Below are 15137 nucleotides of genomic sequence, written 5' to 3'. Positions count from 1 at the left end.
ATTCGTCCTAAACTTGAAAGTCAAATAAATGTGTAAAGGGTTTCCAGAGACTCTTATACCCTGCCACAGCCCCCGTCAAGTCTAATTTCCCAGGGGCCCAGTCTTGCCCACATCCTCCCCACACCTGCAGCTCTGGCTGCTGGGATGCCAATATCTTTAACTCCAAATAAAACATTAATTGTACCCTTGGGCCCAAATGATAACCCTTCTAAAAATGCTGCTTGTCCTCACCTTTTAAAACCATAGTAACGATCAAATTTCTCTCCTGCCCCCACCGGCATCATTTATTTTAATAACTACAGCCATAGCAAGGAAACAGCCGTAGGAAGGGATACAATCCTCATCCTCATAGTACCAGTGACCAGAGCTTTTCTCAAGTGACTATGGTCAGGAAAAAAAAAAAAAAAACAAAAAACAAAAGAAAAAACAAAAACCAAGCCACTAGATGGAAGTCTTCATTCAGCTGCCTGGGGTGGCGGGGTAGGAATGGTGCCAGACTGCACACGCCCATCAGGGCCATTGGATCGTCACCGGCCTGGTGCTCTGCTCTGCAGCACACAGCAGTGATGACAATGGCCACCGTGTAAGGAATACCTAGTTGGTGCTAGGCAGCTGGCCCAGTGCTTTACCGGCGGGGTCTCCTTTCCTCCTTGGAGCCTCCCTAGCAGGTAGGAAGCAGTATTATCTTCATTTTAAGGATGAGGAGACCGAATCTTAGAATTATCCAAGTAACTGGCCTAAGCCGGTGAGTGGAAGAGCTGGGTTCATGAATGAGATCATTGTCTCCTCTGTGTGGGTTGCAGGTCGGGGTGTGACTCCGATGCAGAAATGATCCAAGGAGCAAGGAGGGAGGAAGAGAGTCAGCAAGGACACCGTGCACCCAGGGTCTGGAGCTAAAAACTTAGAAATCACCCTTAATTCTTTTCTTTCCCTCTTTCTACAACTGTTGTCACCAAAATCCATCTGTTCCATTAACAAAGTAAGTCTGAAACCTGTCTGCTTCTCTTTGTGGCCCCTATAACTGCCCTAGTCAAAGCTGCCATCATCTCCCTGGGGCTTTTGCAGAGCTTCTTCGCTGGGCCCTCGGCACAGTCCCCTGTGCCCAACAATCTCCCCTTCCTTCAGGATTCGGGGGGCCCACCTACGGTGCAGATCACACCTGCTCACCTGCCCTGCTCAGAGCCTTTTAGGGGCTTCCCAGCAAATCCCGCCTCCCTTCCCTTGCTCCAGAGGCCCTGCTCCTGGATCTTGCCTTTGCCTGGCTTTCTAACTACGTCCCCTGCAGTAACTGCTGATTCCCCCACAACCAGCACAGAGCCTGGCATAGAGGAAACAATGTGCCGATGAAATGAAGGCAAGAGTGAGTGAGCAGGTAAATGAAAAAGCTTTGCAGAGGAAGGCGTGTTTGAGATAAGCGTTACATGAAAGCAGGGTAGGGTTTCTCAGGCGGCAAGGCCCAGGAGTGTGAGGTGGCAAAGCAAGGGCTTCTACGTGTGGGCAAGGACACAGGCAAGGACGTGGAGGAATGCCGGGAGCAGCCTGAGAGGCGGCATGGGCAGGACCGGTGGCAGGTCGGTTTTGCAAGCCAAGTGTGCGCTGCGAGCCCCTAGAAAGCTTTTCAACACGGATTGTCGGGGTCCACCCCAGAGACTCGGATCCTGACATCTGAGGTAGATGTCTGAGAGTTTGCCTTCCGCACGGGCTTCAAGTGGTGCTGGTGCTGCCGCTCCAGCGACCGCACTTGGAGAACAGCTGGTGTAAAGTGTGCCGAGGAATCCTCCACCTGGAGGCGAGAGCAAGACAGTCGCCGGGAGGTAACTTAAAGCAGAGCTAGCCGCACACTGAGCCAAGAGCAGTTCGAGCTAACACCAGCCAGCAGTGAACCCACCCTCGCCCCTGCCTGTACCATCCCTCTCCAGACGAAGCCCATGCCGACCTTGGCTTCTGGCCATCCCTCCCCATGGCACTCAGCCTTGCTCTTCTCCTCCATTGAATTATATCCTCTGAAGGGTCTTTTGTTTCCTCCAGCAAAACTTACAAATCCTGAGTCCTACACCCTCCAGACCATCTAATCTCACATTCCAATTCTCACGGAGGTTGCTGTAACCGACAGGAGACCCAGTGTTAAGTCATGTTGCACAGAGGAAACAGTTGTCATGTGCTGAGCAGAGGAGTCGGCTCTGTTTGGCCAGAGGAAGGAGAGGAGGAGGAGAGGTCTCCCCTGCTGGCCTTCCTGGCATGCCACGCTCTTCAAGTTCACCCTGCAGTGCAACTCTGACATTGGTCCACACTCTCTTCCGGTGAGAAAACAGGGCAGGAGCAGTTCCAGGGTTATGAGCAAGGGTGCTCGTACTCACAGCATCAACCTAGTGACTGTACATGTTCATATTTGGTATTCGTCCTGCCTTTGCTCCTGGAGAAAGAAGATGCTCAGAGAGGTGGGGTTAATTTGCATCCACTTCAACCATAAAAGTGAGAGGACCAGGTAGTTAATGCACAGGTCCCGCAGTTTTAAATGCAGATGGCATTTCTGCAGGCCTGACACACAGCACTCGGCCACTGACATTCTCCAGGCCTTCAGAGTTGGGCCCACAGTCTGCTCAGCACTGCTCCACTTACGGGGCTCGGCAAGGAAAGCTCAGGAGATGAGAGCAGGAGATGGTTTGGATTGCTTTGATTTGGCGAGCTTCCTCGTGCAGGTGGGAGAGAGAGCTCTTTATCTCCGTGATGCAGCCCAAGGAGGAACCAGGAGTCCCAGCTGTCCTATTACAGGAAAAAGAGAACAATCCTCCTCCATGAGTCTCTCTCTTGATTCTGATGGGCCTTTTATTTTCCAAGGCTGGTGACCAAAATATGCATGCTGCAGAGTCACAGTGACCTGGTGGTGCGTTCTGACTCTGCCACTCTCTGTCTGGGTGATGTGGGGCAATTTTAGACACCGTCATCTGTACACTAGGTGTGCTGGTGTCAGGGTTAGAGATCATGAGCATGTTGTGAATTTATGAGTGCTGAGTATTTAGTTTCATGTCAGGCACGGTCACTGAGCTGCTGTGTAACAAGCAGCCTTCCATGAACAGAAGGCTCTGGCTTCACAGTGGCCAATCTCCCTGATGTAAATCCTCTCACAGTGGCCAATAGTGAGCTCCCACCATGCTATCCCTCCCGAGCGCAGACTTGGGAGGAGATGCACGAGGATGTACCATTACACAGGGTTTCCAGGGCACAGATTCAACAGAAGTCAATAACCTCCAGAGCAGGGCTGACAGTCAAAGAGAGCAAAATGTTTAAATATTTAGGACATTTCATTTGGAGTATTTATTAACTGGGCTTTCATAGAATTTATGTAATTATAAGTTCACATAATTACAACTTTCACAATGGCTGTGGTTAGCCACTGGCTCCCAAAACTCCTGGAATCTTCACCAGTCTGCCCCGGCAAGCCAGGACAAGACGCCCCAGCACGTGGGCTGGACACATCTGTATGCGGTCAGGATATTCCCTCCCCTCTGCAGTTCCTGTCCTCAGCCCTGGAAAGGATTTCATGAAGCTTTCCCAGGTGGAGACAAAGAGCCTCCTCCATGGCCGGCTCTCCACGCTTTACTTTTGACCTTGGCCTCCATCCGGGTCTTGGGCCTATGCTAAACCTCAGCCAAGGTCCCAGCCCTTGTCCTGCCGCCTCACAGCCCTTTCTACAGTAAAGGAGGCAGAGCTCCCCTCCCCCACCCCTCTCCTGCAGGTTCCTAAGCCGTGGTACCTGCAGGAGAACAGTAAAGGGGTTCTCTGGCTGACTTGAGGGCTAGCAGGTTATTTTAAGATCCTTCTGTGAAGGATATGAGGAAGCAGGGCCAGCCACTGAGCTTTGGCAAGTGAGGACCTATAATTAGCCTCGGCTTGAGGCTTGAATAAGCCCCTGGTTGTTACCAAACATCAGCTAGAGCAGGAAGGCCTCCAGTTCCCCTGAGCCAAGTGCTGCACAAGCTTCCCAGGACAGACATTTGGACAGAACTACCCTCTCTGCTGGACAGTGTCCAGTTTACCCCAGAAAGTGCTCCTGCCCTCAACCCCAAGTGAGAAGGAGGAGGGAGGACACAGAGCAGCCAGCCCCTCGCTGCGGCACGTCTTCAAGCCATGGGTACTTCCTACCCGACCCCTTCCCGGATTGCTCCTTGCAGCCTCTTCTTCATCAAGAATTTGCAATCAAGAGGGAAGTGTTACAAATTAACGCACGGGCTACTGCTGTCGCTGGGCACAGCTAAGGCTGAAAGGAAGTACAATAGATCCAAATGCTGGCCGTGCTTATTCTGGAAGGCAAGATTTGGGGTGATTGCATTTTCAGCCATTTTTCTGCCTTTCCAGAATTGTACAACTCCAAATATGTATATCCAACCTATGCTCTGGAGTGTTGCTTGGTTTTCACGTTTTCTGCCCGTCTGCCTAGATCCCACATTTAAAAAGCAGAAACCTGTCACAGACAAAATTAAGCTGTACCAAGCGGAAGAATTCGAAGAATTAAAGCTTCAGGGTCCCTTATTTGTGCACACCCCTTTGTATTAGTCTTTTTTTTTTTCCTTTTTCTTAAAGGCAGTCTCCCAAATTGCATAAGCCCCAGGCTCCACAGAGGTGGCCGCCCATCCTCCTCCTCCCGCCCCCCGCCCCCCCCCCCACACCAGCCACGTTGTCTAGAGTGTTAGTAAAGCCTTCTTCTCTACAGCAGTCATGTTCCAGCCCACCGTCTAGACCTGCTGTGATTTGGTGTCCTGCACTAGAGTGAGTCATTTGCCATGGGCATCACTGTGAGAAATTGAGCAGGGTGATTGCCCTTGGCTTTGAATTTGTCATCTGAAAAATGGCCCTAAGCATCCCAGGGGTTTGGAGACCACCCCGGGGGCCCAGAGACCGCTGAAAATCTTCTAGCCACCCAATCCTAAACCTGCTCAACTGTTAACCCTGCCTCACCCTTTCCTTCCCAGGAAAGCCACTATAAAGGCTTTTGCCTACGTTTTCCCCTCATCCTTAAGCGACCAACCCTGGTACTTCCTCCTCTGGACCTGCGTGGTGGGGCTGCCCCACCCTTTGGGAACTCTAACAGCTTTTCAATGTCAGTCATCTCCTGATCTGTTGGCCTCACCACATCTAAATAAAAACAAAATCTTGGGTACATTCTGCAGGGTTTGGGGAGCTGGTTTTGAAAAACCACTTTTCACGGCTCCATGAAACCCCTAAAACATATGCACAGTGTTGATGTTCATATGTATGTTTTGAGGGTGGATGAAATTCTAGAGCCAAGTTGTACAATATATTGGCAACTGGCCACAGATGGATATTCAAATTTAAATTAAATTTAAATAAGGGCACCTGGCTGGGTCAGTGGGTTAAGCATCAGACTCTTGATTTCAGCTCAGGTCATCATCTCAGGGTTGTGAGATCGAGCCCCAAGTCAGTCTCTACGCTGAGCATGAAGCCTGCTTAATATTCTCTCTCCCTCTCCCTCTCCCTCTGCCCCTCCTCTCCCCAGCTCATGTGCACTCTTTCCCGCCCCCCCCAAAAAATCTATTAAAAATAATGATAAATTTGGGGCGCCTGGGTGGCTCAGTGGTTTAAGCCGCTGCCTTCGGCTCAGGTCATGATCTCAGGGTCCTGGGATCGAGCCCCACATCGGGCTCTCTGCTCAGCAAGGAGCCTGCTTCCCTCTCTCTCTCTCTGCCTGCCTCTCCATCTACTGTCAAATAAATAAATAAAATCTTTTAAAAAAATGATAAATTTAAATAAAATTAAATTTTCAGTTCCTCAGTCATCTTTGCCACATGTTGAGTGTTCAGTAGCCATGTGTGGTCACCATGATGGATGGTAGAGACATAGAAGAGTTCTGTCATCACAGAAAGTTCTATTGGGTAGCAATGAACTAGAGACTTGATCAGCTTTTCAAGGGTATCCATGACCAGAAAATGTGAAAAGCCACTAAGTCAAACCAGAGAATCTTCATTTAAGGAGCCTGAAACTTCCCTGGGAGTTGAATGTTCAGCCTTATGACAGAGGCTATGAACAAGTCTGCCTTTGAGTAATATTTTAGCTCCAAAAATCCAACTCTAAAGGCTCTTAAAAGGCATCCAGATTTTATGTTTTCCTGGCTTATCTGCTCTCCCCCTTTTTGGAGAGAGAACTTGGATTCTAAAAATATTTGCTATGAGAAAGGTGCTCTAAGTTCCCCCCAGAACCTCTGTGCCCAGTGCTAGTCACAGTGGGAAGGGAGGGAAGACGGACCAGTGACCTTGTTTCCTCTGATGTGTGTGATTTTTCTAGGTGGGCGAGGCAGTCCTGGAAAATGCCCGGCTCATGCTTCAGACAGAGAATATCCAGGCGGGTGCGGACGACTTTAAAGAGAGGTAACATTTGCCACAGAGGGGACAGTCCCTCTGCTCCTCCAGACTCCAGGAGAAGTCACGTGATGCTGTTCTGGGGTCTGCGGCATTCACTGCCTGCAGCACAGGAGGCTGGAGTGAAATCAGAGAGGTCCTGGGAGAATCCAGAGCAAAGATCTTCCAGCCCAAACCCTCCTTATAGACACAAACCAGGTCCCAAGGGCTCAGAGATGTTGCCCAATGTCTCCTAGTTCAGAGTGGAGTTCTCAAATTGTAGCATGCTTCAGGACCACTGGGAGCTCTTATAGAAAACACAAATTGCTGTGCCCCACCTTCTGAGTTTTTGATTCAGTAATCTGGGGTGGGGCCCCAAATTTACATTTCTAACAAGTTCCCTATGAAGCTGATCCCGCTACCCCTAGGAACACACTTGAACAGCTGTTGGTTTTGAGCAATGTTTCTCAATTGCAGCCCTGTGTTGTAATTACCGGGCCACTTCACAATGCCAACAGGCAAGCCATACAGACTGATTAAACCACAGTCCCTGGGGGTGGGGTCCGGGCCTCAGTATTTTTAACTCCCCAGCCTTGAAAAACACCTCTTTGAAGTGTATCCTAAAATATGGCATCTATAGCACTGATGAAGATCATTTTAAGTGATATAAGGATAAACATTTTATTTTTAATAGTTATGTATTTTTAGAGTTACCTTCTATTTATGACTCATAAAACTGTTTTTCCACTACAGCACTACAATTTGTAGTGGCAATTTAAAATTTATTGACTATAAAGAGCTTTTCAAGTTTACCAATTTAACATTTACTTTTTAAGTAGATGAATTTAAGGAACCATGTAAAGTAAATAATGAAGGAGAGAGATGCATTTAGGGCAAAATCACGATGGCACATGAGGTTTGGGAAATGCTGTTTCTCATGGAGAAACAAAATGAAAAAGATCTTTCATTAATGAAAACAGCGATTTTGAGAATATGCTCTGAGGAAGGTGTTCTGGATGTTGGGCAATTGGATGGGTGATGGCATAGTTATTTAGGGAACATTTCCCTAAACTGGTAAAGACAAAGAAGAAAGGCATGTAGCTGGGAGTCTCTAGTGAAGACCGTGACCCATCCCACTGCCGAGCTTATCTTAGAATAAGAGGTGCACTGTGATGAAAAGGAAAATCTCTACCATCTCCTCAGACCCAGGGTTCCTTCCTTTTTCTAAAACCAAGCTTCTCCATCTGCTAAAACGACCTCCCCTAGCAGCCACTCTGGAGTCAAGAGGACTCTCAGTTATCTGGGGTTGCTGTCTCAGACAACACTGTGTTCACCAAGGTCACAGGAGCACAAAACCGTGAAGCCAACATCCATCCACCGACAGCTTACTGCACACCTAAAGATAGATGCCAATAGACATGAAGCAATTTGTACTAAATTTAAGACAGAACTTAATTAATTGTGAAGTTCAGGTAGGATCTGACCGAAATTTCTTTCGCTCATTCATTCATTCATTATGCGTTCATGCCTTCATCCAGCCATTCAACAGAGTATCAGGGGCTGGGTCTGTTTTGTTCCCCGTTGTATTACCAGTGCCTACAACAATGCCACACACAAGATAGATGACCACAAATCGTTGTTGTAGTAGTAAATGAGTGAATGGATTCAACAAGTGTTTGAATATCTGCCAGGCCCCTGACCAAGTCCTGGGAATGAAGTGAATGGGACCTCCGGGAGCTCACGGTTTAGTGTCAAAGATGGAGGAGTGAACAGACAGTAGCATCACAGAGTGGTTGTGCCATCACTGAGATGAGCACAGGTGAAATGGCGACAATCTGGTCAGGGAGTGTTGACAACAGAGGTGTCACCTGATTTGGGGCCTAAACTGGTATAGGAGTTGACCAGGCCAATGAAGGAAGCATGACTTCCAGGAAGGGTGGTAGTATGTGCTAAGGTAGAAAGGCATGAGAAAGAAGGTGCATCAGTGGCCACTGAGTAGCTCATTATAACCAGGGCATGTGGAGGGAAGGAAGGAGGGAAAGCTAATGAAGCTGGAAAACCAGGGAGAGACCACATCCCAGAAGACCATGTCAGCCATACCAAAGAATTCAGAGATGACCTGAGAGAAGACCCATAGAAGGGGTCTGAGTAATGGTTCATCGTGACTAGATTTAAAGGGAAATTTGTGTTGGTAGAGAGGAGAGGTGGAGCAAATGAGCCAGAAGCAATGGGAGCAAACAGGCTGGACGGATGGCAGGGCAGGGCCTGTACTGGGAGCCAAGGTTGAAAAGGAAGGCAAGATCAGATTACTAAGGGACCAGAGGAGGACACTTAGGTCTCTCAGCAGATGGTGACCCAGTATGGTTAAGGATGGTCCCTCTGGGGGCAAAACTGTAGGTCGGTTGTAGGAAGACAGTCAGAGGCTGTTATAGGTCAAGGTTTGCCTGGGGTGGTGGCCATGAGCAGACTTGAGAGATGGGTCAAGGAAAGTAGTGGCAGGGCCAGAAATACAAAACGGGGCGCCTAGGTGGCTCGGTGGGTTAAAGCCTCTGCTTTCGATTTAGTTCATGATCCCAGAGTCCTGGGATCGAGTCCCGAATCGGGCTCTCTGCTTGGCAGGGAGCCTGCTTCCCCCTCTCTCTCTGCCTGTATCTCTGCCTACTTGTGATCTCTGTCTGTCAAATAAATAAATAAAATCTTAAAAAAAAAAAAAAAAAGAAATACAAAACAAAGGTAAATTTTGGGTTTTGAACTTGGATAATTTAGAAGATTTGCTATTCTATTGACTAAAATAGAAAATCGTGAAAAGAAAGCTAGTCTAAAATTCAGGTATGGATAATGAGTTTGGCTTTGATCAAGCTGAGTTGAGCTAATGGTTGAGCAACCAAGCAGAAACTGCGGTATGCCATTGAAGATTTTGGGCCTGAGGGGCCTGCAGGTCAAGACAGAAAGCTCTGGGTATCACGGGCAAAGAGATTCTATTTGGAGACTTTGAAATGGAGGGTAAAGGGAAAAAAGACAACAAGAGAAAGCTAAAAGCTTAACAGCAGCCTTGGGGGATATCACAGAGATGTGTCAAATGCTTAGAGGACTTTCAAAAAATGGTCTATAGGACACCTAAGTTATCCCATAATGCTGAATGGAGCCCACCCTGGACAGAGCTAGGCTCCCTGGAGAGAGAAACAAAACGGGATTTCAGAGGCACAGGGGAGCTCTTGCAGCCTGGGTCAGCAGGGACCAAACCCAGTGATACAGGTGGATTTTCATTCCAGCTGGAAGTACAGGACTTGATTCCAAAAGGACTGAAGGTTAACAAAATTACAGTCCTCCATGAAGAATACCTTTGGGTAGAAAATCAATCCTACATATAGAGTACATAAAAATGATTTCAAAAACCAGCTCTTTGGGGGGATTCAAATGTACAGGTCCAACTCTGAGGTAAGTCTCTAGTGGTCTGCCACAGAGTTCTGTCCTTGGTTCCTTCATTTACTATTTTTAACTGTAAGGTGTATGAAAGCTGCCAAAATGGCAGAAGATACAAAGGCAGGAGGGCTGGTAAGGACAAGAATAGGAGTAGAGATAGAATAGAAGAATAGAGTTAGGAATCAACTCTAACCGGTCCACATCTTTCTCAAAATATGATACAGAGACTGGAATGCAAAACTCCAGATGTTGCCTGATCAGCTCAGACTCCCAGGGGACTGTCACATTGGAACAATGGACCAATGAAACTGAACGAGTTATATATGAACTCCTACTTTGGGGGCCAAATACCAGGAATGTCCAGAAAGAACAGGGTAATTGGACTTGCAAAAAATGCTCAGGGACTCTAGTTGATAGGACACCAAATATTAGCAGCAAATATAGCTGGTCAAAATCAAATGAACAAATACGCAAGTAAAGAAAAACCCACAAAGCAAACCTTAGGGCCCATGATAAATAGAACTAGAGAGTTTATTTTTTTTTTAAAGATTTTATTTATTTATTTGACAGAGAGAGAGATCACAAATAGGCAGAGAGACAGACAGAGAGAGAGATGAGGAGAAGCAGGCTCCCTGCTGAGCAGAGAGCCCTATGCGGGACTCAATCCCAGGCCCCTGGGATCATGACCTGAGCCAAAGGTAGAGGCTTAACCCACTGAGCCACCCAGGCGCCCCAGAACTAGAGAATTTAAACAAAGGAGCAGACAGTCCCCTGGGAGTCTGAGCTGATCAGGCAACATCTGGAGTTTTGCATTCCAGTCTCTGTATCATATTTTGAGAAAGATGTGGACCGGTTAGAGCATTTCTAATCATTCCCACATATATCTGAAGCCTGAAGGTGGATGCTTAGAATACAAAGATGGGAAGGTCATAGTCCCTGCCACCGATGATGAGGGATATGGAAACCAATTTATATGAAGAATGGAGGAACTAGGAATGTTTGATCTGAGGAACAAAAGGCTTGGAGGAAGGAATGAGGGGAAAAGAGAGTGATATAAGAGACTAGACTCTCAATATTTATAGGACTGCCGGAAGGAAGGATAGAACTGACTTTAGATGCTCCAGAGAGTGGAATTCAGACTCTTACAGGAATGAAGACTTAAGCTCCTGAAGGAAGAAATTTCCATAATTAGAGCTGTCCTAAAATGGAATGGTAGTGATGATAGGTACTGAGTTCCCTGTCACTGGAAGCAGTCAAGTCGAGGCTACAAAATCACCCATCAAAGACTGCTGTAGAGGGACGCCTGGGTGGCTTAGTTGGTTGAATGACTGACCCCTGATTTCGGCTCAGGTCATTATTTCAGAGTCCTGGGATAAAGCGCCAGGTCAGGCTCCCATGCTCCTCAGGGAGTCTGCTGGAGATTCCCTCTTCTTCTCCTTCTCTCTCTGTCCCTCCCCCTGATCCTGCACTCTGGCTTGCACTCTTTCAAGCACCCTCTTTCTCAAAATAAATAAATAAATAAATATTTTTTTAAGAATGCTAGCAAGGGATTGTCACTGAGTAAGAGTTTGAATAGTTGAATCCTAAATTCCCTTAAAACTCTAAAATCCTAAGATGCTTTCTTCAGTGAATGATGTGAGATTTCTCTGTTCTGTGGATGGATGAAGCTAAGGTGTGAAGTGTGGCTGAGGCGTGCAGCTGGTGGAAGGCCATAGAAGGAAAGGAGTAACACTGAGAGAAATTGGCAAAGATGTCGGGCGGTTTATAAAAAGAAGGCTCTGTGCAAACCAGAGATGAAAAGAACTCAGGGGGGCAGTTTCAGATTTGTGTCGATGTGTGTGCTGTGAGTGTTATTATACAGGCTGCAAGTTTTTAAAACCCTGAATATTTCACATATAAATCCAGGTTTCCCATTGTCCTTGAAGAGGACTGGCACAGTCCTTCCCAGGCAGAGGTAATGGAAGGAGCAGAGCACCAGGTCCCCTTGCATGAAGAATGAGAGATGCTGTGGGCTTCAGTCCCTATCTCTCCCTGCTTCCCAGACCCGACCCTCGTCCCTCATCTCTATTCCCCACTTGGCCCCTAAAAGCATTTGGATTTGCAGCCAGTTTTAAAATTGCACATGGGCTCTTTGGAGACAGAAATCATGCTTTCCGTTTGGGGATTGCTAGTGTGTAGTCTGGTGCTTAGCAGATTCTCAGTAATGCAGTAATGTTTGGTAAAGGATCCTCGGGTGGGGGGCAGGGGAAGGATGACAAATCAGAATAATGGTGACGCGCCAGATCCCCCTACCTGGATCTCAGCTCCTGGAGAAGGTTTCCCTGGAGTTCTATGCTTCCAGCGCCCCATTAGCCTGACAGCCTGTAAAGCTAGGTTATCAGAAGTTGGCTGCCTGTCGCTTTCATTTTAATAAATCAACATGTAACACTTGCAGTAACAGTGCCCTCCAAGCCGTTGGAACAGTGACTTCTAACATTCATTTGTCTATCACATAATTGGCTTGTCGTTACCATCTGTAACCTGGCTATTTCCCCTTCTGGGTTGCCCACCTATGCTGATTAAGCTCCTTGATCTGCAGATATGAAAATGAGCAGCCATTTCGAAAGGCAGCGGAAGAGGAAATTAACTCGCTGTATAAAGTCATTGATGAAGCTAATTTGACAAAAATGGATCTGGAGAGTCAAATAGAAAGCCTGAAAGAAGAACTTGGCTTTCTGTCAAGGAGCTACGAAGAGGTAGGTGGGGGCCGGGGCGACACTGGCTTGGCCGCAGCCCAGAGGCACGCAGCTGTCTGGTGAGCTCGCAGTCAGTGACAGTAGCTGCTGTCGGCCTCTCCGCCTCGCTTGCCCAGGGCTGTGGGCAAAACACGAGTAAAATGCATCCGACTCCTTGTAGTGGGTAAGGTGATGCTGGGAGTCTCCAATTCAGATGGCTCAGGCCCAGGCTGGAACACAAATGAAGGAGAGGCAGGTCCACAGGGGAGAGTGAGGGAGCTGTGTCAAGCCAAAGAAGGCATCCCCTAACTCAAGGCTTCATACTCGGGGGCCTTTTTTGTTGGTTGGTTGGTTGGTTGGTTTTAACACTGCATGGAGCGAACAAAATAACTTTGATGGTAGATCCAGGCTGTGGTTTGCACACACTCGTTCATGAAATTAGGTCAGCTCATGGAGTGACAGGACTCAACCGGACAATGCGACCTCCCAATCATGATTCGGTCCTGCAGAACAGCCCCAACCCTGTTCCACCTCATTCATGTCACTGTCTGAACAGACATCGAATGTGCTTTCAGCTGAAAAAGTCAAAACCCACTTAACTGTGCTTACTTGAGAAGATCCTTCCTTTGTCTGACCTTAGGCTCACCAGAAGCCCTAAGTCCATGTCCCCCTGCTCCTAGCTCAGTCGTTTGCCACCCTTTAGTGACCTCTAAATCTCTCCCAGCCTACTCTGACTTAGCAAAATTCAGACATTTCATCTTGCTGTTGTTGCTTCCTCTGAATTATTTTGCTATTTATGCATTTGGTATTTGCTTTAAGTGGGCCCAGGCTTGCAAACACCAGCCTAAGAAATGCCTTCTGCTTGCAAAAGACCATGGCATGCGTGCTGGCAAGAGGGTCGGGGATTTTACCAGGCTCTGGGAAGCCTCATGTTTGGCAGGAGCAGAATGAGAAGCACCAGGAGTGCGCACAGACCTGGGCTTCTGCTGGCAAAAACTCTGTGTGCTCTCCTTGTCCTCTGGAACTCACCTGGAGAGTATATTGTCTTTTGCAGGATGTGAAAGTGCTGTACAAACAGCTGGCAGGGTCTGAGCTGGAACAGATGGGTGTTGCCATCGGCACTGGTCTGGACGACATCCTCGAGACCATCAGGATCCACTGGGAGAAAGATGTCGAAAAGAACCGGGCAGAAGCAGGAGCCTTGCTCCAAGCCAAGGTGAGGCAGGACCTCTTCCCTGTGCAGAAGGAGGCCAAGCAAATGTGAAAGGCAGTCAACATAGGAAAGGAGAAATGCAACAGTTTCAATCTCATTAGACATAAGATAAATACAATTTAAAATAACATTTTGTTTCCCTGTCTAAAGGCATAATATGTTTAAAATGGTAATATTTTTTTTTAAGATTTTATTTATTTATTTGACAGACAGATCACCAGTAGGCAGAGAGGCAGGCAGAGAGAGAGAGGGAGAAGCAGGCTTCCCACCAAGCAGAGAGCCTGATGCGGGACTCGATCCCAGGACCCTGAGATCATGACCCGAGTGGAAGACAGAGGCTTTAACCCACTGAGCCACCCAGGCGCCCCTAAAATGGTAATATTTGATGTGATGGGGACAAGTGTGTGATGAAGTAGGTTCTTCCCTATATTACTGAGGAGAGTAAACTAGTATGACCTGTTTGAGTAAGGAAATTGATGATACGCATTGAGAATCTTGAAATGCCCCTGCCTACCAGTTGAATAATCTAGAGACTGTCCTAAAGAAAGAATTGAAAATACAAAGTTTATATCTAAATGTATTCACTGAAACATTCATTATACGAATGAAAAAAATTGGGAGAAAAGCACATGAATATTTAATAGTAAGAGTAAGGCTAAGCTACCACCTTTCCAGACAATGAAACACCAGGTAATTATTAGAAATATTTATGAAGCATTTATAACAACATGGGAAATGCTCACATAATAAGGTCAAATGGGGGAAAATAAGAGAGTACAGAAAGGTATATACCAGGAACCAATAAACTTTGTCAAGCACCAAAAAATAAATATGCAACTTCCTGGGCGTGAAAGTCTACTACAACAATTCAGTCTATTACAACAATTGAAAAGACAAAGGTAACACATGAGCATGACTGTGTTGCAATAAAACTTTATTTATAGAAACAAGAGTTAGGCTGGATTTGCCTGCAGGCTGCAGTTGGCCAACCCCTGGTAGACACAGTAGAACGCATTCAAACAAAGAAATGAGGCATCAAGCAAAAATGTAAAAGAAAACACTAAAATGAATTGGTGTTAGCAGTGGTTGTCTTTGAGGGAGGGACCTATTTGACATGTCGAGAGGTTTTTTCTTTCTTGCTTTTGAGCATAATATTTTTTCAAGTGTTCTTTAAGCAGTATGAGTTATATTCATGGAGGGAAACATCTTTTTATTAAACCTCATAAATAATGAAGGAATTAACCAGGACACAGAATGCCCAGGGTTTGTTCTTCCCTTCTCCGTCTCCCACCCCTGTGTGACGTGGGGATTCTGAGGCACAGGACCAGAAGAACAGAAGAGGAAGGAAAGTGTAGAGAAAGTATGAAAAATAAAGTAGCTAATTTTTTTTTGAGAGAAGGCATGCGGGCAGCTTCTATGCTCTGGGTTACTGTT

At 46.9% G+C, this 15137-nt stretch overlaps 1 protein-coding gene across 1 annotated transcript in view; it reads left to right on the top strand.

Moving 5' to 3' along the window:
- BFSP2 (beaded filament structural protein 2) overlaps positions 1-15137 on the top strand; it is a gene marked incomplete at its 5' end in the record, with an annotated part of 63982 nt that overhangs the window by 25892 nt on the left and 22953 nt on the right. The window contains 3 exons of the mRNA XM_082719188.1: positions 6301-6383; positions 12355-12511; positions 13545-13706. Coding sequence (XP_082575314.1) covers positions 6301-6383; positions 12355-12511; positions 13545-13706 — 402 coding nt within the window. The remainder of the gene's footprint in view (positions 1-6300; positions 6384-12354; positions 12512-13544; positions 13707-15137) is intronic.

Source organism: Mustela nivalis (assembly GCF_964662115.1).
Source record: "Mustela nivalis genome assembly, chromosome: 1".
Classification (NCBI taxonomy): Eukaryota; Metazoa; Chordata; class Mammalia; order Carnivora; family Mustelidae; genus Mustela; species Mustela nivalis.
The sequence above is the reverse complement of the archived record's forward strand: the minus strand, read 5'-3'. Positions and strand labels throughout refer to the sequence as shown.